Source organism: Zootoca vivipara, chromosome 7 (assembly GCF_965207765.1).
Source record: "Zootoca vivipara chromosome 7, rZooViv2.hap1.1, whole genome shotgun sequence".
NCBI lineage: Eukaryota > Metazoa > Chordata > Lepidosauria > Squamata > Lacertidae > Zootoca > Zootoca vivipara.
In genome coordinates this window covers 44807595-44833807 of record NC_142590.1, presented here as the reverse complement: position 1 = coordinate 44833807, position 26213 = coordinate 44807595, and the positions used below count along the sequence as shown (strand labels likewise).

Below are 26213 nucleotides of genomic sequence, written 5' to 3'. Positions count from 1 at the left end.
CGAGCGGAGCCCCTGAAACAGCGGCCGGGCCTCTGCTGAGCCCGGCCGAGGAGCCTTCCACCCCGCCGCCTGGAAGCGGCGGCGGCTGCAGCGCCAAGCACGCAGCATCGCCGAGCGCTCGTAGCACGCGGCAGTGCTGAGCGGAGCCCTTGAACCAGCGGCCGGGCCTCTGCCGAGCCTGGCCGAGGAGCCTTCCTCCCTGCCGCCCAGAACCGCCGCTGCTGCAGCGCCAAACACGCAGCATCGCTGAGCGCGCAGCAGCGCCAGGCGGAGCGCCCTGCCATCCCGCCACCCTGAACCAGCTGCTGGAGCGCACCGAGTGCTCAGCAGCTCGGAGCACCCAGAAGCGCCCTTGCCCCTTTCTTCTTCTCTCTCTTTTTTCCCCCATACGCCCATCCTGTCAACAGCATATCCTCTGCTTTACTGGTAGGTGATAGAGATAAATGAGAGAAAAGCTACATCAGCAGAAAATAGACAGATTTCTGTCTGACCTTTATTTCCTAGGAAAGTCTTCCCACTGCAAAAGTAGACTGCAGCGTTAACTCAAATCTCATGCACATTCAAAGAACTTGCTTTCCCTCAAAGAATTCTGGGCATTATACAGAAGTTTGCTCCTCAAAAATTTACAGTTCCCAGCCAACCCTTAACAAACTATATTTTTGCATACATTGTATTGTTCTAATACATACAACAGCCTTGTCAGGTAGGACAGAGCCCAGCAGCGCCGTGTGCAGTGCCCAGCAGCACCCTGAGCCAGCGGCCTGACCCGGCCAAGGAGACCGTAAGGTAATAAAAACCATAATAAAAAAATAAGACATCCCACCAAAAATAAGCCACCCTGTGTTTTTTTGAGGAAAAAAAGTTATAAGACGGTGTCTTAAAAAAGGGGAAACACGGTAAGGCAGTGCTGGGGTGGGGGTGGGAAGAGAGGAGGAAACAGACACCGCCCATGTTGGCTGTGTTACACACTGCTCCCAGTGTATCCCTGACCTCAGGGCAATAGAGCAGGGCCTGGAACTGTGACAAACTAAGCTTTATGCTTCTCTGCAAATCAGGGCTCCGCTGAAGACGTGCATGTACAGAAGACAAGCAAACACCACTACAACACCCAGACACAGCCAGAGGCGTTCAGGAGACAAAGCCAAAATTCACAGACCAAAAAATAAAATAAAAACTTTCAGGAGGAGTTTTATATCTTTGAAAGTCATTGAAGGAAGTGGGTTTCTTCATTTAGCTGGGAAAGGTACTACTGAACAAAACAAGTACCTGATTGGTTAGCCGAGACTGAGCTGGCAGGCAAATTCGAACTCTTGCCACAGGGAGCCCTAAGCAATTCCAGAGACAGCCATTCCAACGGCTCAGGAACAGAACTTAAAAGCATTTAAAATATCTAAGCATCTTCAGCCCAGTCACTTTTTTTAAGAGAAAATGCTTGGGCCTATCTTAGTTCTAACTCAGAGACTGTCTGAACCACCTCTTGGATCTGCTATCTCATGAAGGCTCTGCAAGGGAAGCAGAATTTCAGCAGAACACACAGCTTGCTTTTATATTTCCCTTCCAGAATTAGCACAAGAAGGAGACTTGTAACAAATAACTTGATGTCAGGTTGCCTTTATTGCTCCCGAAGTGGATTTGTCTGGTAAAATTTGTTGCAACTTTGGCTGCATTTAGATGCAACCTTAAACCATAATTTAGCACTCAAGGTTGCATGCTCCCTCATCCCATGCAGCTGGGATGATGATTTGACCACAATTTACCCAGAATCTCTGCTCAGCATTGTGTTAGAACTGTGGTTTAAACTATGGTTAGTTTTAACAAACCAGCTTCATAGCCCACCATTTGAAGCTAACTTGTTTTGAAACGGGAGGTAATTCGTGATAGTCCACAGCCACCAGTTCAGATGCAGTGACCATAGGTTGTAGCTCAGTGACAGTCGTAGCTCAGTGGTAGAGCATGTTTTTCAGGCAGAAGGACTCAGCTTTATTCCCCAGCATTTCCAGATAGGGCTGGGGCTCCCTGCTGGAAACTCTGGAGAGCTATTTCAAGCACTGTAGCCAATACTGAGCTAAATGGACCTATGGTCTAACAAAACATATTAAAGCATCTTCCTAAGTTCTTAATGACAAGTTGAGATTCTGGGAAACTGAAAGTAAAATGTTGCCCAAATCCTCCTCCTGACTATGCAGGTGGTGGAAAGTGTACAAGCCAGAGGCTCCCTGCAACTTGTCCCAGTTGTGCCACAGTGCCAAGCCATGGTTTAGTGTTATATTCAAATGCAGCCTCTCTCAGGTTTGAGAGTAGAGTGAGCATGAAGACAGCAGCCTTGCAAATAAGTCTGCTACACTGACTGATCCACAAAATCAGTTCATGGCGCATCTGCCCTCACATGCCAATGTCAGTTATTTGCGGTACATACAGTCTGTAAGAAAAATATGGGTGATTATCTTTTCATTTACCAACCCCCCCTTCCTCACAAACTTTTCAGGAGGCTCTTTAAATCAGACCCCTGCTTTGATTAGGGTGGACTCAGATATAAAAACAAGCAGCTCTGACAGTTATTTCTAATGCATGTCTGAATCCTGAAGTTTGATATACCTAGTTGGTCTTCCAGCTTTGGAAATGAAATGGGACATGTTCAATCCAAGGGGCCTTGTGCAGAGGGCTGTCTTACAAAACAAAATAGGCTCACTGACTTATTTCACATGTGAACAGAACCTCATTCTGTAGGGAAAATTTTGCAACAGAGGAAGAGACGATTGAATGTAGGGAAATGTGATGGGTGCCAGCCACTTCCAAAGCCTCAGGTGCAAGTACTGTAACTGGTGCAGGCTGCTGCTCTGTTGCTGTCGGAGAATTTGGGAAACAAAGTAAGGCTATCTCTTATTACAGTAGTTTTCAACCAGTGTGCCGTGGCACTCAGGGGTGCCTTGAATGATGGCCAGGTGTGTCGTGGGCAACACTGGCCTCTATCCCTCTTTCCTTCCTTCCCTCCCTCCCTCTGATGCCCTCTTGCATCTCTGCCTTCCAAAGGCTTGCACAGCTGTTCATTGCAGCAGCCCTGGCTACAAGCTCCCCAGACGAATGGTGCCTCTGGGGCTTGTCAGGGGGTGCTTCCCAGACCCCTGTGGGGCAGTGTGAGGAGGCACCTCTCTTTGGGGCAGGGCGGGCAGCTCAGAGAAGAGGGGTGGCAGCAGTGGCTGCCCAGAGGATTCCCAAGGAAAGGGGAGAGGGGAGGAGGCTGAGGGAACACACCACAAGGGAGGGTGTACAAAAAGGCTGTGCAGGCAAGGGGTGACATAACTGGGCTCCTGAGCCCCGCAGGGGTGCCACAGAAATAAATCAGTAGCTCAAGGGAGCCGTGGACCCAAAAACATTGAAAACCCTGTCTTATTATACCACTCTTTTTGGTAAAGGTTCTTTTGTGTTAAACAGAATATGTTGGTGGGGTGGCGGCTGAGAGTTGCTCCATTTTTGCAAAGCTCTTCTAGGGCCAGTGTTCTATGTTTGTGTCTGTGGATTAAATGTATGTACAGCACAATCCTAAATCAGTTTTACTGAATTCAGTACGGCTTATTCTTGAGTGAGTGTGTGGATGATTGGATGATTACAGGGCAAGCTGCAGTGAAGGGCTTCTCATCGACATTCTCTGCACCTCTGGGGTGTTAATGCAAAGTGCTAGTGAGGATGTACATGGGGATTCAATTTTTAATGGGAGGCTTATATAATTTAAAGAAATACACAAATGGCCCATGCTCTTAATAGTACCTGTAGACTGTTGCTGAAAAGGGACAATTCTAGGTTGCAGTTTGCCAGAGTTTGATATTGCATATCCAGGTCACACATCTATGTTTAAGTGTCCTATCCCTACTTGCAGTAAATGAGTTGGATCCATGTTCTCTGCCTTTTGATATAAACACATGCTGTGGGATGAATGAGAGCATTCAGCATTCTGACGCACCTTGGCAAGCAACCAAGCTATTTCCCTAAAGGTGTGGGCCTGGGATACAAAGCTCTGGTGTGTGTTAGATGTTTTTGCGTGGGGGCGGGGTGGGGAATAGTCAATTAGTATTGGACCTTGTTATTGCAATACATCCTGTGTACAAAGAGTACAAAAGTTGATTATTGTCTGCCTTTGATCATCTACCTAAACCAGGATGGAACTGTATGCAAATTTTCACTCCTCTGAGAAAAATTGGGATATAGATTTGATAGGCAGCATATTTCTGTTTATTATTGGTTAAAAGTCTAAGCTGGAAGACAGAAAGTGCCTTGTTCACCTTGGTTATTTAACTACTCTATCCTCCTTATTCAAGCTACTGTATCTTGTTCTCAGATCTACCATCTGCTATACTGTATAGGTATAGTCAATGCGTTTTTTCCCAAAAAATGTTTAGGGGTACTCTCATTTTGACTCAAAAAAAATCACCATTTTATAGTTCAAACTGGGAAAAATAAATACAGTAAATGAACAAATGGACAAAGATTCAAAAATGTTTAGGGGTATGCATACCCCTGATACCCCCAGAAAAAAGCACTGGGTATGTTGTTTAGTTGTTTTGTCGTGTCCGACTCTTCGTGACCCCATGGACCAGAGCACGCCAGGCACTCCTGTCTTCCACTGCCTCCCGCGGTTTGGTCAGACTCATGTTCGTGGCTTCGAGAACACTGTCCAACCATCTCGTCCTCTGTCATCCCCTTCTCCTTGTGCCCTCCATCTTTCCCAACATCAGGGTCTTTTCCAGGGAGTCTTCTCTTCTCATGAGGTGGCCAAAGTATTGGAGTCTCAGCTTCAGGATCTGTCCTTCCAATGAGCACTCAGGGCTGATTTCCTTCAGAGTGGATAGGTTTGATCTTCTTGCAGTCCATGGGACTCTCAAGAGTCTCCTCCAGCACCATAATTCAAAAGCATCAATTCTTCGGCGATCAGCCTTCTTTATGGTCCAGCTCTCACTTCCATACATCACTACTGGGAAAACCATTGCTTTAACTATACGGACCTTTGTAGGCAAGGTGATGTCTCTGCTTTTTAAGATGCTGTCTAGGTTTGTCATTGCTTTTCTCCGAAGAAGCAGGCGCCTTTTGATTTCATGACTGCTGTCACCATCTGCAGTGATCATGGAACCCAAGAAAGTAAAATCTCTCACTGCCTCCATTTCTTCCCTTTCTATTTGCCAGGAGGTGATGGGACCAGTGGCCATGATCTTAGTTTTTTCGATGTTGAGCGTCAGACCATATTTTCTGCTCTCCTCTTTCACCCTAATTAAAAGGTTCTTTAATTCCTCCTCACTTTCTGCCATCAAGGTTGTGTCATCAGCATATCTGAGGTTGTTGATATTTCTTCCGGGAATCTTAATTCCGGCTTGGGATTCATCCAGTCCAGCCTTTCGCATGATGAATTCTGCATATAAGTTAAATAAGCAGGGAGACAATATACAGCCTTGTTGTACTCCTTTCCCAATTTTGAACCAATCAGTTATTCCATATCCAGTTCTAACTGTAGCTTATTGTCCCACATAGAGATTTCTCAGGAGAAAGGTGAGGTGATCAGGCACTCCCATTTCTTTAAGAGCTTGCCATAGTTTGCTGTGGTCGACACTGTGAAATGTTATTGCATAGTCAATGAAGCAGAAGTAGACGGTTTTCTGGAACTCTCTAGGTTTCTCCATAATCCAGCGCATGTTTGCTATTTGGTCTCTGGTTCCTCTGCCCCTTCGAAATCCAGCTTGCACTTCTGGGAGTTCTCGGTCCACATACTGCCTAAGCCTGCCTTGTAGAATTTTAAGCATAACCTTGCTAGCGTGTGAAATGAGCGCAATTGTGCGGTAGTTGGAGCATTCTTTGGCACTGCCCTTCTTTGGGATTGGGATGTAGACTGATCTTCTCCAATCCTCTGTCCACTGCTGAGTTTTCCAAACTTGCTGGCATATTGAGTGTAGCACCTTAACAGCACCATCTTTTAAAATTTTAAATAGTTCAGCTGGAATATCATCACTTCCACTGGCCTTGTTATTAGCAGTGCTTTCTAAGGCCCATTTGACTTCACTCTCCAGGATGTCTGGCTCAACCACACTACCTGGGGTGTACGAGACCTCCATATCTTTCTGATATAATTCCTCTGTGTATTCTTGCCACCTCTTCTTGATGTCTTCTGCTTCTGTTAGGTCCTTTCCACTTTTGTCCTTTATTATGGTAATCTTTGTTATGGTAATCAAATGATTTTGATGCTGCTCATCTGGTGATATCCATGTGTAGAGTCCTCTCTTGTGTTGTTGGAAAAGAGTGTTTGTGATGACCAGCTTGTTCTCTTGACAGAACTCTAGTAACCTTTGCCCTGCTTCATTTTGAACTCCAAGGCCAAACTTGCCAGTTGTTCCTTTTATCTCTTGATTCCCTACTTTAGCATTCCAATCCCCTATAATGAGAAGAACATCCTTCTTTGGTGTAATTTCTAGAAGTAGGTTTTTGGTGTCATTTCTAGAAGTAAGTCTTCATAGAATTGGTCAATTTCACTTTCTTCAGCACCGGTAGTTGGTGCATAAACTTAGATTACTGTGATGTTAAAAGGTCTGCCTTGGATTCGTATCGAGATCATTCTATCATTTTTGAGATTGCATCCCAGTACAGCTTTCGTCACTCTTTTGTTGACTATGAGGGCCACTCCATTTCTTCTACAGGATTCTTGCCCACAGTAGTAGATATGATGGACATCCGAAGTGAATTCACCCATTCCTGTCTATTTTAGTTCACTGATGCCTAGGATGTCAATATTTATTCTTGCCATCTCATTTTTGGCTACATCCAGCTTACCAAGGTTCATGGTTCTTACATTCCAGGTTCCTATGCAATATTTTTCTTTACAGCATTGGACTTTCCTTTTGCTTCCAGGCATATCCGCAACTGAGCGACCTTTCGACTATACTATTACTGGGTATAGTAAAACTGATCTACCTTACAGTATTAGTTATTTATTACACTTGTATCCCATCCTTCATATAAGCAGCTGAGGGAGGCACACACAGTTCTTCCCCAAGCTTTATCTTAAGATCATAAGAGGAGCCTGCTGGATCAGGCCAGTGGCCCATCTTGTTCTCACAATGACCAGTGAGCTGCCTCTGGGAAGCCCGCAAGTAGCACCTGAGAGCAGCAGCACTCTCCTCTCCTACCCTTTGAGATAGGCTAATATATCTCATCTCTGGCCCATAGATTACTAAGAAAATGTATATGGAGTACTTCAAACAGTCTAAAAGTGCTACATAAAACCTAGGTATTAAAATTGTCTCCATGGGAGGGTGGACTATATATTGTTAAGGTAGACATAGTTATTTTCTTTTATTCTATGAGTCACAATCTCCTATCAAAGCAGTGCTTTGTTGCAAATGCCCACTTAGAGTCCATGGCCAGAATATGAATTTCAGCTATGGCTTCCACTCTTTTCATTTTTAGAGGTGTTTTTTTAAGTAAAAAAAAATGATTTGATTAATCAAGTAAGCCAATATTATGAACTCGCCTTGGGTGTCGTGTGTGAGAGTGCATATGCTTTTTAATCAAGTGGGTTTCAGCTTGAATTTTCAATCCATCAAATTTGCACGTGCATATATTTTTTACAAGGCTGCAATTGTTTTCTGTTGATTTCCTTGGGCGAAAGCCCCATTGAAATAATAAAAGGCACTTACCGTTGAATAAGTTTACTCAGAAGTAGGTTCCAATGAGGCTTGAGCCCAAGGAAATATTCAGACAATTTGCCTCTCAGACGCATCCTCCCACAAGAAGTAGGGCTGACCAGCAACTTGGCTTCAAAAGAGGATTAGACATGAGGATAAGGCTATCACAGCTACTAGCCACACTGGCTATGTTCTACCTCTGCTGTTGAAGGCAGAATACTTCTGAATATCACTTACAGGGAACTGCAGGAGGCTCAAAGAGCTCAGTTCTGCTTGTATGCTTCCCAGACGGCATCTGGGTGGTGAAGACAGGATGGTGGGCTAGATGGACCATCCAGCAGGATCTTCTTATTTGATTAAGTGTATGCAGAAAAAACCACCTCAAAATCCATCATCATCATCAGTGCTTTTTTTCTAGAAAAATAGGTGCCAGTATTCACCATGAAGTTGTTACAGTAAGTGCCACACTTTTCAACAACAACAAAGGAAGTGCCAGCACTGAGTACCCCTGAGTACCCCCTGGGGGGAAAGGAGTGATCATCACCACCATTTATTAAACTTATTAGTCACTTGTCAAACAAACATAGAAGAGGTCAGATCTCCCTCGCCAGCCCTGGTTCCATCAGTCATGATGACTCCATTGCGAAAAGAAGGCCTTGTTTCTGCCGCCGAGCTACCCATTGCCACCCAGAGCTCTGTGGCCTTTCCAAGTGTCATTGTAGGAAAGGAAATCTAGCCCCAAAGGTCCTGGTTTGCTTTTCCAAAGAGACTTAGAATGGCAGAAAGTTAGGTGAGCAACAAAGGTAAGCAATAGCAGACCGACTCTCAGCAGTGACAGAGGCAGCAGATGCAGGGGGGGGCACTATTGGCAGCAGGTATGGTGGTTACTTTAACTCAGAAAGAGATTGATGCTTGGCCAGGCTTCCTCAGCTTCCAAGGTGACGTCCACCTTGATGGCTTCAAACAGGAGGTTGTGGGCAGGTTGTACCAGTGATATAAGCTTTTCATACTGCACAATAAGCAGCCAGCTAATCAGCTCATTTAGAATTGCACGTGTTTAAGTGGGGGCACTGCAAATAACAAAACGAAAACAAAAAACTGCTCACAGGTCTTGAATTTATTTCAGCTGGGTTTTGCATCCTTAGTTTCAATTCCTTGCTTGACCAGCTTTCTGTCTGGGCCTTATGACAGAATACAAGCTCATCTCCTGTATGTACTTTGCAGTGTGTTCTATAACAGACTACTATGTGTAGAAACAGAGAAAGGGACAACCTCTTCCAATGACCAGAGAGTCTTTGAGGAAATTTTTGCGTGCAGCATGCTCATTATGGGTGAGATTAGATGAGTAATCTAACTGCACTGTTCTGTAGTTGAAGAAAGGCCATGCTTGACCACTTGCTCAAAGTAGGATTCTTCTGCATATTGATCAGTTGAGTGACAGTAGCCAGTAAACAGGAAGGAGATGTTTAGATTGAACATGATTACATTGCTGTGAAGGTAAATATGTCTTTTTAGGTCTGGTTCAGACATAACAGGAAGCCATGGTTTCCTATTACAAGAATAAGTTGTGGTGAGCTTTATGCACTTTCTCCTCCCAGCTTTTTTGTTTTGTTTTGTGGCAGTAAAGAAATTAGAAGCTTCTGCTTCTAATTTTAAGCAAACCACAGTTCCCCATCATGTCTGAGCTTGGAACTGTGGTTTGTATAAAAGTTGGAAGGAAAAGCTGCCAATTTTCTCCTCCTGTGAAAGGAGAGTGAGGAGCACAGGAACCTGAGCCTTGTCCTGGTCTATTCATGTAATAACAAAGCATAGTTTCCTATTACAGTGGTACCTTGGTTTACAAACTTAATCCGTTCCAGACATCCGTTCTTAAACCAAAACTGTTCTTAAACTGAGGCACGCTTTCCCTAATGAGGCCTCCTGCCGCCGGTGCCCTCCACCATTTGGATTCTGTTCTTAGACAGAGGTAAAGTTCGCAAACCGGGATACTACTTCTGGTTTTGCGGAGTTTGTAAACCGAATAGTTCGTAAACAGGGCTGTTCTTAAACCGAGGTACCACTGTGTATCTTACATCTGTGTAGATTAGCAGCAATAGGATGAAATATTACTCTTCCTGGACATGTACCTTGTGAGAGTGACAGATGCTCTGATTTAGAGTATTGATCACTAGCCAGCCTGTTTATGTGGAAGCACCATAATGACAATTGCAGTGATCTAGACCTTTGTGTTTATTGATTTGGATGAATGAATATTTTTTGTAATCAGCTTTCTTTCCTTTAGCCTCTGAATCTTGCATCTTTGTAAATGTCCCAATGGACCTTAATTAGACAGTAAGGGTAGGTTTTACAATGACTGGGGTGTTTGTAGGTTTTTTCAGAAGTATTTCAAATATACACAATTTCACTTAAATGTGTGGTTCCCCAGAACATACCCCCCCCCCACGTAAATGGGGGGGGTTTGCCTGTATGTTAAGTTAAAATATCACATGTTGCAAGTTGGGTTTCAATATGGGGCTGCTGTTTTCAGAGATGTTTCTTGCAACAGGTAGTGCCACCCTTAGCCAGATTTTGTGGTTTTCTGGCAGCACTTAGAACACCCAGAATAGTAAACAAGTGTTGGTCCCCTGGAACTGGAAGCTTCTGGGTGTGAATACATAAATAGTACAAATAAGGTTTACTGTCTGCAGTCTTTTCTATGATTTTTTTTCATTACCAAAGGTTTAATTTATCACATAATGATTAGTTACACTTGACAGGAAGAGGGAGCCTTTAACCAGAGCCTGGCTCTGCTTCCATCTGCTGCATATTGCATGAGTTGGCTGTATTCCAGTTTTAAAGCTCAAAATCAGCAAGTTGTTTCTCAGTTCCCCAGGTTGGTGTGAGACCAGAAAGACTCAGGTAGGCAAAGAACTGTAGAAATGTAAGGTTGAATGTTTATTGTTTAATCTAAGTTCTTTCACATCTTGCAGCTGCAATAAAAACGGGAGTGTGTATGTGATATACTTACTATAACATCCTTGCTTTATTCTGGCATGCTGCTTTGGTGTTACTTTTTATAACAGCCTATGCCAGCCTGGTGTTTTGCACTACAACAACTCCTTTCCCCTTAACACTGCCCCCCAAAAGATAGTGTTAAAGGGAAGGTGGGATGTGGCATTTAGCTGCAGGAGCTGAAAAAGAAGTGGTCCAGAACAGAAACGAGCATTGTGTGAGAGGCAGAATGCCTACCTTCAAGTATGAGAACATCCACTCAAAGCTCTGCAGGCTTCTAAGTCTTGTGGAACTGTTCACATCTTTGTCAGAGTTGTCTTTTCTGCCATTGCAGCTTTTTAAAAAAGTGAGTTGATATGAACTGAATGATGCAGAACCCAGAGACAGAATAATTAGTGCTTTTCTCAGGGGGTACTCAAGGGAACACAATACCAGTACCCCTTTGTCATTGTTAAAAAGTGTGGTACTTGCTATAACAACTTCATGGTGAGTACCAGCACCTATTTTTCTAGGGGTGGATGGGAAGCGCTGAGACAAATTATATCATACTGTGATGTGACTGCAAATATGCACAGCTCAGGATAAGAGAGGGTTGGCATCTTAATAGTGTACCCTTGAGTGGTTGAAGTGGAGAAAGAACTGCTTCTGTCTAGATTAATATTTCCACCTAAAATATCCATGGCAACTATTGGCTCATGATAAAATTTTATCAAGTGATTGCTGCATGCTAATGCAAAGGAAGGAGTTCTTTGTTCTAGCTGGAAAAAAATGTGTTTCCTTTTGTGACTCCTTTGTATTCTGAGCTCAGGGTACCTGCAGTCTTTTCCTCCAAGCGAAATGCATGCCATGGCAGTTACTGAAAGATGAAAATTGTCCTCTTAAGGACTCTGTCAAATTGCCTACGGAGGGAGTCCAAGATGCAAAGGTCCATAGGACTAGTTTATAATAATATTTACTTTTATTTAATTAATACAAATATAATCCAATGTGTATTGAATAAAGAAACAAACAACAAGTTTCATGAAAATGAAAATTGAACATACACTAACAAAATGAATTTCCTCCACTTGGATGCCTTGCAGGTTCAAAATGAGCAAACTAGTTACTTGACACATAATAAAAAGCACCTTCTCTCATACTTGTCCAATGGGATTTGCTAAACGAGTCAGAGGTGATATGTGTGTGATTATAAAGATGGTTAAGGGGCAGTATTCATTCTTCTTGGATGCCTTTTAGAAGGGTGCAACAGCTGGTTGTTAGAAGGGTAACAATCGCAAAGCCCTTGACATGTTGCCCGGCCCACTGTGTAAAGCAGAACTGGCCAAGTACCTAGAATCATAGAATCATAGAGTTGGAAGAGACCACAAGGGCCATCCAGTCCAACCCCGTGCCAAGCAGGAAACACCATCAAAGCATTCTTGACATATGGCTGTCAAGCCTCTGCTTAAAGACCTCCAAAGAAGGAGACTCCACCACACTCCTTGGCAGCAAATTCTACTGTCGAACAGCTCTTACTGTCAGGAAGTTCTTCCTAATGTTTAGGTGGAATCTTCTTTCTTGTAGTTTGGCAAGAAAGAAGATTCCTCAGTAACAGCAAGGCAACAAAGGACAAGACCAGGATCCTGTTGCTACTGCTGTGCTGTAGATCACTACCAAGCCCATGTCAGAGTGGCCCGAGACTGTCACCATCCTTTCATCTTCCTCAGGATGGAGGGTTTAGCCTCAGTCTGGTGTGTTATGTTTACTCTGATGACTGTAGGTGAAAGCTTAAATTCAAAAGGCATTGGGGGCTGCCTTATAATAGAAGCTATCTCAAGCACACACCATACTCCCCAGACAAACATCTTGGCATGTTGCTTTCCCCCTAAGTCATTATCCTGAGCCTGCTGTGTAGGGGTGTGTTGAGTTTGGGTGAAGAAGCCAGCCCACTTGTGCTCCAGCATGAGGGTTCTTTCAGCAATGCAGAGGAACAGCTGCCTCAGCAGAGACCCAAGACTGGAATAAAATGAGTAAAGAGTTATTGAGAAGCTGTAATTCTGTGGTTTGTGGGTGGAGAGTGGGAGTCCAGTTTTAACTCCTGCTTTACTGTGTGAGCAAATGGTTTGGGACTTCCTCCAATGCCACACTTAACTGTCTTGTTGGCTGTTGATTATTCAACACTGTATGGGACGTACGAGATACTTCATTCAGACTGCTGTGATTCTTCTGCAGAGATAGCAATGGCTACCAAGCATAAGGTAAAGGGATCCCTGACCGTCAGGTCCAGTCACGGGCTACTCTGGGGTTGTGGCACTCCTCTCGCTTTATTGGCCAAGGGAACTGGTGTACAGCTTCCGGGTCATGTGGCCAGCGTGACTAAGCCGCTTCTGGAGAACCAGAGCAGCGCACGGAAACGCCGTTTACCTTCCCACTGGAGCGGTACCTATTTATCTGCTTACACTTTGACATGCTTTCGAACTGCTAGGTTGGCAGGAGCTGGGACCGAGCAACGGGAGCTCACCCCGTCGCGGGGATTCAAACCGCCAACCTTCTGATCGGCAAGCCCTAGGCTCTGTGGTTTAGACCACAGCACCACCCGTGTGCATACTTGGTTCTAATTGTTTTGGGTTGTTCCCTACCACCAGTTAAGTCCCTCCCCTTTATTTTTTTGTACTTCTGCAAACTCAGGGGTTCACCTCCAAGCCTGCTATCATCTCTCTCTTGTGCATGGCTGGTTCCATTTTGTGTACACCAGGATCAGTACTTAAAGAATGAGGTCACTATAAATATACTTGTATATGGTTGATCGTTGCGAAAGGACATGAGATTCTCAAATTGACTTGAACTTTGAGATGATGAAAACTTGTTTTTCAGGGGTGTTAGATTTCAACCTTGGCCTGCTGTATTTTTTGTCTTCACTGCTTTTTCATATTTTGCAAGGAAGCACCCTCACAAAATGTTTTGGTCTACATAGTTCCATATGTTATCTTTGGAGGCGGGGAAATAGTGCTTTTTCAAATCCTTGACTTCGTAACTCTACTGATTTCTTTCTCCGATTCTTTACCCAGCAATGATCATCAGTGGCCATAGGCACCTTTACTACTTCAGTATGAAGCTCCAATACAGTACATTGGTTTGTCATACTTTGTATGTTTGAGGAGCATAGGGTGAGCTTTGGAGAAAATTATTTCCATTCTGCAGAGAACTGGATGGCTGCAGTGCGACTAGAGGAGGAGGTTAATAGAAGATGAGTTTCCTTCCCACCCTGTAATTGTAATTGATTTGTCCTGTGGGCTCTGTTCCTTCCCTTTCCTTCTTATTTTCCCCTTGCTGGAAGCAGCTGACCTTCTGAGCATGTGTCAGTGATTTTAGCTTTCCTCTGTTTGTTTTTTCTGCACTAGGAGATGGGCAGAATTTATCATCAATTCAATCTGGCACCGTGTCGCACTTTGTGCTCCCTCACACGGAGGCTGGCGGCCTCGGCAACTGGACAATTCCCCCTACTGCTATAAGTGTGGATAGCAATGCCACCCTTGCTTCACAGTTAAATGTCAGTAGCTCCGTCCCGCTTGAACCTCTGGCACCTACGGAACACAGCTCCTTAAGCACAACAGCAAAACTACAGAACACAACGCATGTTGCCAACAGTAGTGCTGACATCCATTCACTTCCTGCTGCAACTGCAAACTTGGTAGAAGTGAACCAGACCCGCCTGAATGATTCCGAACCCATCAGTGCCACAGTCTTGGTTATTTCCAGTACAAATGTCATGGCTACAGAGCCCTCTCAGCCAAAGGAGGTACAAGGTAAGATGTGGTAGTAGTCAACCATTTCCCATGGAATGTAGCTTACCGTAATTCTCAAGCAACTTGAGTTGTTGTACACACAGCATTTTGTTCTGGAATCAAAGGAGACCGAATGTTTGGTTTTTTCCTCCATAGTCCTTGCACAATCTAGATCTACTGCATATTTTTATTTCCCTGAAAAGTATTTCTGGAGAAACTGGTTTCATTCCAAAAAAAAAAGCTCATTGTGGATTGATTCTGTAATACCTCACTGTGTGTCCATTTGAAACAAGATGTAGGCAATCCTGGCAGTGGGTGTTGTATCCATTCACGCCCAATTATGTTGTGGGTGTGCGCATACACCAAGATTGCAATCATCGCTTCCTCCTTCATTCACCTGGGGCATGTGGAGGGAGGAAAACACAAAGATCAGGGATGTCCAACTGGTCGACTGTGATCGACTGGTCAATCCCTGACAGCTAGCGGTTGATCACGGGCTCTTGTTTCCTCCGCGGGGGTGGTGGTGAAAGATCATCTGACCCTGGCCCCGTCCTCGTGCACGATCGCAAAATTGGCAGACGGAGTTATCGCTGCTAGCGATCTTCTGGTGAGTGACTTTCTCTCCCCAAAAAAGGTTAGCCAATTTAACTTGCCTCCCCCCCAAAAAGCTCAACAGATTTGACCTGGCCCCCTAAAAAAAGTTCAACAACTCTGGTTCCCCCCCAATGGGTAGATCACTGCCAGCTTTTTATTCTGGAAGTAGATTGCAGTCTCTTGGGAGTTGGACGTCCCTGATATAGATAGCCTAATAGAGGGGAGGGTTTTCACCTACCCCTCTAGATTGAAAGCCACATGTTGAGGACAAGCATGAACAATTCTCAATGGAGAAACACTACATATTTGTGCTACGGGTGGGTTAGTGAGTACACAGCCTTGGATAGACTTTTCAGTTTACGGTACTCTATTAGGCGGAATACCTCAGAAAGTTTTTTTGCTCTAGTACCTTATCCCATACCTGCCAAAATTGGAGGGGCAAGAATAGAACCTAATCTGAAGTAGAACTCCCAAGTACCTGGAGTCATAACTAGATGTTTCTATAACCTAGGCATAAATATAACCTCTTCAATGACAATTATAGTTCAGTTAACACAGGATATTTATTCAATCCCTCATGTAAACTTCAATACAGTTTGAAAACCCTGCAGTTTTTCATAACATGAAAGGCAGGTAATTCTGGGTTGTTGTCAAGCAGTAAATGGAGAACAGAAAGTCAGAACACCTGGGCAAATGCCTTGCTCCATATATATGAAAAGTTATGGCATAACAAATTGGTATAATTTGGAAATGCAGTACTGTAAATTAAAATATAAACAAGGAACTGCAGAAAGAGGGGGAGGGGAGTCTAAATAAGATAATGATTGTCTGCAAATTAAATTAATATTTATATTTATTTTGTATATTGTAAAAGCTTATACGTATATTTAAAAAAGTTATGGAATTGTAACAAAAATAGGGAAAGTTATTTTCACCTTTCTTCAAAGGATGAGAAAATCGCAGCAAGATGTGATGCAGGGTTCTATATGATTAGCAGGAACCATTCCATACTGGGAGTCCTGGTGTCCATGAAGGCAGATGTCTTACTCTGATAGTTCTTTGACTACTTTTTTGTTTTTGTTTTGGTGGCTTCAGGATAAAGAACAGTTTCTCTCAGGGAACCATTGGTGACAGTGGGAGGAGGGGTAAGCTCTGTGTCTGATGCGTCAGAAACAAATGATGCAAAGCACATATTGACATAGGCATTGATCTTGTAGGTACCTATCTCTGATGTGTTTGGGCAGGCAATTGATTGCTGATGCTGTAGCGCTCCAAGAGATTCCTCTATGCACCATGCAGTGGGGCTTGCCTTTGAACTTCCTTTTCCTGTTTAGGGTAAGGTAAAGGTAAAGGTAAAGGGACCCCTGACCATTAGGTCCAGTCGTGACCGACTCTGGGGTTGCGCGCTCATCTCGCATTATTGGCCGAGGGAGCCGGCGTATAGCTTCCAGGTCATGTGGCCAGCATGACAAAGCTGCTTCTGGAGAACCAGAGCAGCACATGGAAACGCCGTTTACCTTCCCGCTGTAGCGGTTCCTATTTATCTACTTGCATTTTGACGTGCTTTCGAACTGCTAGGTTGGCAGGAGCTGGGACCAAGCAACGGGAGCTCACCCCGTCACAGGGATTCGAACCGCCGACCTTCTGATCAGCAAGCCCTAGGCTCAGTGGTTTAGCCACAGCGCCACCTGGGTCCCTCCTGTTTAGGGTACACTATGCTAATTCACCTACTCCCCCCCCCCTTGGGCCACATGATAAAAGAAGAGCTAGGCTGTGTACACACCATATATTTAAAGCACATCCCCACCACCCAAGAATCCTGTGAACTGCATTTTGTTGAGGGTGCTGGGAATTGTAGCTCTTTGGGGGCAAACTACAGTTCCCATGATTCTTTGAGGGGGGATGATCTCTGACCCCTGGCTTGTCTGATAGAATTAAAGTACAGTATGTTTGGAACTAAAGATTTGGTTTCTAGGATTTCAGTCAGAACCCTCTTCTAATTATTTTGTGTAGATCAGTTAGGACTCACTTTAGCTGTCTCAATTTGCACCCTAAGATTTCCAGGCTCTACAGCTGAAAAACCCAGGTTCTGCCATATCTAAGAACAGATATTTTCTGCACATCACATCTCATAGAATCATAGAGTTGGAAGAGACCACAAGGGCCATCCAGTCCAACCCCCTGCCAAGCAGGAAACACCATCAAAGCATTCTTGACATATGCCTGTCAAGCCTCTGCTTAAAGACCTCCAAAGAAGGAGACTCCACCACACTCCTTGGTAGCAAATTCCACTGCCAAACAGCTCTTACTGTCAGGAAGTTCTTCCTAATGTTTAGGTGGAATCTTCTTGTGTGGCGATACCCCGATGCCTCCCCGAGAAATAAAAACACTAGACACATTGCATAAGGTTAATGGGCATAGAAGGCCACAACTTTATTGATTACGGATGTAGAGGGGTATTGGCCTAGGCATTGGATCTAACCGACTATATCTGACTCCAGCCCGCTCTGCTGGCAGTCTGTGAAAGGTTAACCACCGTTGGATGAGTCCTGCGATGCACATCAACTAGGAGCTCATCCTGGGGCCACCGCTAGGGGCGTGCCCTCTGGCCCTCACCTACCACGGCTTCGGACTTGGCAACGCCCCCGGACTCCTTAAGGGAGTACCTTTCCGCATTTTGGGGGAGGTGATGGCCGCAACCTCCCCCCCACACACCTGTACCTTCACGAGATAATCCAATGCCTACCGCCAAAACCCAAGTTGTGACGAGTAGCTACGAGGTAGGCGAAAACCACAAGGCCTGAGCCAATTTGCCAAGTGGGAAAAACTCCTACCAGGCCCCAATAGGCGACCAACCGTAGTCCATAGCACTGTCACGAAGAAACCCTGCCTACGTGGGGGAGGTGGGTGGGAGAAACGCAGTTGTTGAATCCAGAAGAAGCAAGGCAGAGTCCCTGCCGCGCTCTTGTTCAAATAGGCGAGCCACGCCCCCCAGAGCGACCTAATTGGCTGTGCTAGGGGCGTGCCCGGCAGGGAGATGACCAATGGGCTGGGGGGGAATGCTAACCATTCCCCCCCCACGTGAAGGCCTCGTGGCGCCCACAACATCTCCTCCCCCCGAGGTGGGGAAGAGACTTTGTGTGGCGATACCCCGATGCCTCCCCGAGAAATAAAAACACTAGACACATTGCATAAGGTTAATGGGCATAGAAGGCCACAACTTTATTGATTACGGATGTAGAGGGGTATTGGCCTAGGCATTGGATCTAACCGACTATATCTGACTCCAGCCCGCTCTGCTGGCAGTCTGTGAAAGGTTAACCACCGTTGGATGAGTCCTGCGATGCACATCAACTAGGAGCTCATCCTGGGGCCACCGCTAGGGGCGTGCCCTCTGGCCCTCACCTACCACGGCTTCGGACTTGGCAACGCCCCCGGACTCCTTAAGGGAGTACCTTTCCGCATTTTGGGGGAGGTGATGGCCGCAACCTCCCCCCCACACCTGTACCTTCACGAGATAATCCAATGCCTACCGCCAATCGAGCCCAAAGGGCTCGCCGCCAATACCCCCACAACCGCAACCAATACCTAATAGCAAAAGGAATGTCAGCAAGCCAAACACCATTTCCCTCATTTGAGAGGTGTATGCCATCAACACGGTACAGGGACGCCTTGCAAAAGGAATGTCAGCAAGCCAAACACCATTTCCCTCATTTGCGAGGTGAATGCCATCAACACGGTACAGGAACGCCTTGCAGTCATAGGACTCCAGCCTGCTGCGCTGGCAGTCTGTGAAGGATTAACCACCGTTTTGTGAGTCCTTCAACTAGGACTCACCCTGGGGCCTCAGAATCCTATGGCTGGGCACAAGATAGTTTGTCCATTCAAAGCTGAAACCTTTCTGGTCACTTTGTCCATTTGAAGCTGAAACCTTTCTGGCCACTGCCAGAACCAAGAATTTCCTTCATTTATCAATAGCAGCAGGGGTGTGAAAGTCGCACAAAATGCGTCTCTTCAGCAGTGAAGACCAAAGATAGTTCAAGATTTGGAAAGGCAGTCCCCAGCTGACAAAGTCTTTAAAATCTCTGGTGCAAATCAACGCCTTTACAGTAAGCCAAATCATTTCCACCGGGCTGCACCTCAAGAAAACAGGGGGATTTTGTGAGGCGGCCCTGGCGGCCTTGGCCTACACAGCTGGCAGGAGTCTGTCCCAGCACTTCCATCTCCTTGTAAAGCAGGAAACTTTGACCCGTGGAGGTAGCCCCAAATTGGGACCCAGTCTCCAATCAAGGGCGCGCGCCTGGGCATGGTACTGTGATCAACCATCCAGATATTCACTGTATTATCTCCTGAGAACAAAGCAAAAGAATGTAAGTGATTTGCCGAACTCAGTTGCTTAGTCACATTGTGCAGCGGAGGTAACCCTTGTAAGCTTGGACTTCCATTGACCCAAATCTTTTATTCTCTCCAATGAGAGGCCCATGTGTACCACTGCTGTAGCAGACCGAATTCGGAAGGAATGTGCAGTACCACACAGGGACTCTTCCCTCTCCTGTCCATTTTTGATTGACGAATGTGAAGCAATAGTTATGTATCGGATAGAATTAGGTCGGAAGAAGCAAGGCAGAGTCCCTGCCGCGCTCTTGTTCAAATAGGCGAGCCACGCCCCCCAGAGCGACCTAATTGGCTGTGCTAGGGGCGTGCCCGGCAGGGAGATGACCAATGGGCTGGGGGGGAATGCTAACCATTCCCCCCCCCACGTGAAGGCCTCGTGGCGCCCACAACATCTCCTCCCCCCGAGGTGGGGAAGAGACTTTTCTTGAAGTTTGAATCCATTGCTCCGTGTCCGCTTCTCTGGAGCAGCAGAAAGCTTGCTATTATAAGACAAACTATGGCAAAGGGCTATGAGTATCCACTAGTGCAGGCATCCCCAAACTGTGGCCCTCCAGATGTTTTGGCCTACAACTCCCATGATCCCTAGCTAACAGGACCAGTAGTCGGGGAAGATGGGAATTGTAGTCCAAAACATCTGGAGGGCCAAAGTTTGGGGATGCCTGCACTAGTGTGTTTCACCCATTGATGTACATCTCTTTGCCAGCTTGGTATACTTTGTTCTGGAGTCTACTCCACCCATGGGCTAGAATTGTAGTAACAGAGAGGAAATGATCATGCTGGATTATTTTCATTTATTCTTGCACGTCAAAAGACCCAGGATTCTAGCTTGATTCACTTGTGAGTGTCTTTCTTGTCTCTGTCTCCAGGGCCGACATCTCCTTCCCAGCCCAAAGCTTCCACACTCATCACCTCAGGGCCTACAGAAAGGAGACCAGAAACTATGTCGGTGGCAAACCATGATGCTATCACAGAGGGGAGCAGTGCCGAGTACACCTTGGCTCCAAATACAACTGATACGGATGGAAGAGTGCTCATAGCGAGCGCCTCTAGCACTACCATATTAACACCAGGCATTGTCTCCTCCACACTCACATCTCCCAGAGTCCCACCAGTGGAAACAGAGCAAACAGCGAACCACGTGCAAAAGAAGACCTCTACCACAGACGTGGGAGATAGCGAAGGTACTCACTTGAAGCTCTTATTCCATGCAAGTAGAAACAAGGATAGAGAGCAGTTTGGGAACTAGATATATAGTGGAGACTAAGGTATATACAAATGTTTTTGCGACAGAACAAATTTTGACTTCTGAAATTCCTAGTAGTTGTATGGAACTGTCATTCTGGGCCAGAAGCAATAATCCATGCTTGGCTGTCTGACTTTTTTCCCTTCCTGCAGACCTACCTAGTATACCAGAAGCCAGCCCAATAGGTGAGGACCCTCTGGTGATTGCAGTCATCTTCATCTTCATTGTGACAGTGGGGATCCTGGCTCTTATGGGGTTCTTGCGGTACCGACAGCGCAGTGGTCAGCTGCAGTTCCGGCGGCTCCAGGATTTGCCTATGGTTTGTGCCTTTGATTAATCCTCCTTTTAATATTTTGTTGGGAGCCGACCAGAGTGGCTGGGGCAACCCAGTCGGATGGGCAACATATAAATAAAATTACTGCTAGTGCTGCTACTACTACTACTTGTGGCATGGGCTGAGGGCCTGTGTGCCCTGCTTGCTTTTATGCCCTTCACCTACTCTTGCTGCTTCTGGCCTGTGCAAAATTAACAAGGTCTCTCTTTCCCCCCTTTTTGCTTACAGGATGACATGATGGAGGACACACCTCTTTCCCTCTACAGCTACTAAGCAGTTGGAAGACAATTTTCCTATTCAGATTCTGACCAGCCAAGGGAGGCGTAAAGGCTTCTGACCTGGAAGAGCATCCCCTGCAAGATGCTGCCCTGATTTCCCATGACTATAAAGTTGTGAGTCAGCTGACTTAGTCTACAAAGAGACTTGTTTTTCTTTCCTTTTGGGAATTGGCACCAGCCTGACCTAGTCCTTTCCCTTGTACCTTTGTGCTCCTTGTGCCTTGTGTTCAGAGCCATACAGCTCTCGGGGAAATGGACTTTCGTTCAGTGACTGTACTAACTCTTGTTCACATTGCCAAGGGAGGCCTTGCTTGGATTTTGGAGAGCTGCACTGTGGGATGCTTGCACAAGAAGTGAAGCAGCTGTGGGGGCAAGTCAGCCCAGTGCAAAACCACGGAGTATGTTACATGTGAAAGGAGATGCAACCCAACTGTGATTTGGAGGCCTAGTTGGCTCCTTCCTTGAGTTTTACATATATACTTTTAAATTGCACTTCTATTTACATTTTTTATCAATAGGATCCAAAGGTGTTCCAGAGGGTCTAGTAGGAAAACAGGGAGCAGTGACCCCCATATTTGCCGTAAGAGCCCTGATCCACCAGGACAAAAATCCATTCAGCCCATCATTCTGCTTCCCATATTGATCACTCACAAGCCTCCAGGAAACTTGCAAACAGGATTTGAAGACAGTAACCCTGACCCAGCAAATGGTCATCAAAGACATTGCATAGCTTTATTGCTGTGGAAGACGTGCTCCGGCCCCCCCAATTATTGCTATATTTCAGGGGGAATAAAAGCAGTTTTGATTCAGGCAACACTGTTTGGGGGAAGCAGTTTATTTTTGGAGTTTCTCCATAAAATTCTGCCACTGTTCTTGGTACCAAGGTGTGGTACAGAAGATGGCCAGTAATTATACCAGCCCAGTTGTGCCCATACAGTTGTCTGACAACAGCCCAGATCAATGGGTCTCATATGTGTACTTAATGCTGCCACTGGAAGCTGCATCTGACTGTTGTATCGCTTGCTTGTTAGATTCATACTTAAATAGTCCTGGCAACCGTCTTCATGTGGACTCTTGGCAGTTACCTCCTGCTGTTTGCAGAGAGCGTTCATTACCCACCTTGTCCTCTCCTGTTACTTCTTTACCTGCTAATCCTAGAAGAATTGCTTGTGCCTTGTCTGGATGAAGAAATCTAGATTCACCAACCCCTAACTTTGCTGCACAATCCCAAATGTGCAGCTGTATCTCCCAGACTAGTCCTAACCAAAGATGGGGCAGGCCAATTAAGCTGCAGTGTCCCTATTATGTCTGCATAAGAGTGTACATTTTACTTCTTCATTTCAAATTCTCTTTATTCCACCCTGTATCCTCTTTTCTCCAGCTGTTTTCTGTTTCTTCCGTTCTGTTTCCCCTCACTTCCTCCACCTGACATCTCTCATTTACATCTTTATCCTTCTGAAGGCTTTTCCGGAACATAACACCTTTGTGTTTGGACTGTTGATTGTGGGTCTGCAATAAAATTGGTTTTCCTCTAAATAGGCTTATTTCCTTCCTTGCTTGAAGCTTCTTAAGTTGTAAGTTGGATGAGATAGGAGCCTTTGCTTGGGTTTTCTGCAACACCCCCAATTTGCATCCCAGCAAACTAGAAGCATTATGTTGCTGCTACCCCTTCACATGCCTGTATAAAATAAGGAACAGCATACATTATTTTAAGAGGAGCTAGAGTGAGCATGCCAGGGACAAATAAAAAGCTCTAAAGGTAATGTATTACTCTTTAAATCCTTACACACACCATCTGATTTGTGAAAGGGAATTTTTATTCAGTAGGCATTCATGCAGGGGAATCTCACTGTGACTAAAGGGACTAGTTCTAAGAAGTTCTATCTTCATTCCAAGATAGGGGTACCCCAATCATTTATCTAGTTAGGAAAGCTACCTCTCATGGAAGTTTGAGAACCTCCGCAGTTAAACCTCAAGGTGTCACACACTTGGGCTTTTCAAAGGCCTACAGAAAGTTGAGTATTCCATGTGATGCCCTTAAGAAAGGGGTTGCACAAATGCTCCCCTTGAAGTCTGCAAAATTGCTGTAGAAGTGAGTAGGACTTGTAGCCACAACTGACAGACTAATCCAGATAAAACCCAAACAAGCCTGAAAGATGCTGATAGTGTGACCCTATTCAGGTTTGTTTTGTCTGAAGTCCGTGCCACTGAGATTAATAGGGCTCACTCTAATGTGTGTCAAGGACTGCAGCCCTGCTTGCTAGATAACTGTTAGGCAGGAAGCACATTCATAGAATTGTAGAGTTGGAAGGGACCTCAAGGGTCATCTAGCCCAACCCTCTGCAATGCAGGAATCTCAGCTAAAACATCCATGACACGGGGAGACAACATTTGCTTACTGATCGATGCAGGCTCACTACACAACCCAAAGTCCTTGCACTAACACTAACAGAACGTCCACTGAAATAAAACTGTATTTTCCAAGCCTGCCTTATAGCGGGCAAGGGGGATGCAGAGACATACAAGACTGCAGGGAGGCTATTTCACAGAGAGAGGGGGAGAGAGTCTCATCCCCTCCCTCTGTTTTCAAAGGGCCTCAAACAAAGAGTGAAGTTCCTGGGTAGGCTTGCCTCAGAGACTTCTGCCCCAGCAAAGCTGCACCCTTCTGCTTTGTAGCTGAATGAATGTTAACACTGCAGTTCCCCAGGGGCTAGCCCCCAAAATATATTTGAGGTTTCGTTGCACAAGCAAGGAGTCTGTTTGACAGAGCCACAATGGGCAACATGCCAGATCCTTATAGGTCCCTTTGAAGGCAGCACAAGCCTTTGATACCTCCTCTGGGTTGTTGCTTTTTTCACCATTCCAGGCTGCATTAATTATGTTCATTACGAAGAGGCTAGAAATCAATCTCAGCGGCTTACCTTTGAAGCTAGAAAATGGGTGGGGCACAAACCCAGATAAAAAGAAATCTAAGCCAAGCCACTTCCTTGTGGGAGTGTGCATTCATGTGTCTGTGGCAAAACAATAAAATAGTGGCCATATTTATATGCTGTATGGTGCCTATAAAGCCAGCCAGAGCTGAAGCTAGTTTCTTCTGAAAGGTCCCAGACTCTTAATGGCCAGTGGAAACGTTTGTCAGCAAAGCGAGTTCCATGGTATGTAATGAGTGAGGGTGGGGGGAACTAACAATATACAAAGCAGCAATCCTATCGCCAATTTTCTGGCCACAAGGCACATTGAACTCAACAGAACTTGATTTTTTGCATAGACACACACATAGGGGTGTTCTGCAATGTAGTACATTAGTGTAAGTCAACTAATGTGAGTTAACTTGGACTTCAGGTATATCTAGAGCAGGGGTTGCCAGTCTTTATGGGTATACAAATGCTAACTGGTGAAACTTTTGTAGGCACCACACAGATGCATGAATACTCACTTTCCTCCCCATGCCACCATCTAAGCATTAATGCTCCCCCCCCTTAATTGGGAGTATGATCTTGGAGAATGCAGTTGGAGAGATAGAGTTAAATTTCCTCAAGTCTAATTTCAGTAGGGAAGAGATGGAACCCTTTGAGTACCAGGGAAGATCATAACTTGAGAGCCTGCATATTGTAGGGGTTAGTTCAGAATTAGGAGTAAGGAGACCTGAGTTCAACCACACACACAGCCATGAGCCTCACTGGATGATCCTGGATCAATCTCAATCCCAGAATTGCCCATCTTGAAGGCAAGATGTTTAAGAAGAACCATGTGCTTTACCCTGGGCTCTTTAAAGGAAGAGGTCATGTAAAAGAGGAACACCACAACACACATAGGGCTGAACAGCCCGTTCCATTTTACATTATTCATGCATTACAGATGCAGGGAGTCAGGAGCAACTGTGACTTCCTATTGTATGTACACATGGCAGCAAAATGTTCATCACACTATAATGTGTGAAGCAGGCCTTAGCTACTGCTCTGGAAAAACATGTAGTTTGGGCTTAAAGTAATATTACTGCACTATTAGTTTACAGGCAGCACTGGCCAAACATATTTTGTCAACTGACCTGAACAAGCCCATCTTTGTATCCTACCAGCCCTGCATCATAATGCAAGGGATTGTGGGCCACCCCTTTTTACATACTGCCCCTTTAGCATCCCTGCAACTCTCACCATTCCAACTATGTCATTTGCTTGTGTGATCAAGCTATATCACTGCCAAAATGAAGAGGTGTCATTTGGGAGCTCCTTAAGTACTTTGGTCTCTAAAAGCATTGATTTGAGATTCAGTTTGCAGAGAGAGATGCAGTTGAGAAAGTTGTTTATGAGAGTCTTAAAAGGTAATTTAAAGAGGACAACATACTATTGTCCCTGAAGGAGCCTGAGAGAATCCTTTTTATTGTTATATAGTTGAATGGATCACTTAACATTAATGTAAATGCCCTTGATAATTCATGGCTCAGTCAGGGGGTCCCTGCAAGCCCAGATTCTATTCTTCTTCTGTAGTTCACCTTTAAAGCACAGCAAACCAAAGCACTGGAATCTAGGTTAGCTAGCCTCATGGTGTTACATAATAACAAGGCTATTATTATGACATCACTTAGTAAAAGCAACCACAGGTTTTTTTAAAAAAATTTCAAGCCAATACGCATACTGTACTCAGATTTGTTTTATTTTTAAAGATGCTTAAAAGGTCACAAGCCTCATGTAAAGCTCTATTTCCCCCCCAGCAGAGGCTTAGCAGCCAAGTTTTAAATGAGAAATATGCCCGCTGCATCCATTAAACTTATCAGCTCTCATCTTTAGATTTTGCTTTCACTAAAGCAAAAAACAAAACAAAAACACAACCTATATGTTTCAAACTTTCCTGGACAGGCCTCTTTTAGAGTTAAACTGTTCTAAAATGTTAGTATTGTCTGCCCCATGGGCATCAAGGGTCATTTTGCTTTTAGTCAAAATTCCCTTACAAAGC

General features: G+C 45.1%; 1 protein-coding gene across 1 annotated transcript in view; it reads left to right on the top strand.

Moving 5' to 3' along the window:
- Positions 1–22796, top strand: part of LOC118089295 (uncharacterized) — a 41851-nt gene extending 19055 nt beyond the window's left edge. The window contains exons 2-5 of the mRNA XM_035123827.3: positions 14033–14437; positions 20272–20586; positions 20801–20967; positions 21211–22796. Coding sequence (XP_034979718.3) covers positions 14033–14437; positions 20272–20586; positions 20801–20967; positions 21211–21255 — 932 coding nt within the window. The 3' untranslated portion in view covers positions 21256–22796. The remainder of the gene's footprint in view (positions 1–14032; positions 14438–20271; positions 20587–20800; positions 20968–21210) is intronic.
- The last annotated feature ends 3417 nt before the right edge of the window (positions 22797–26213 follow it).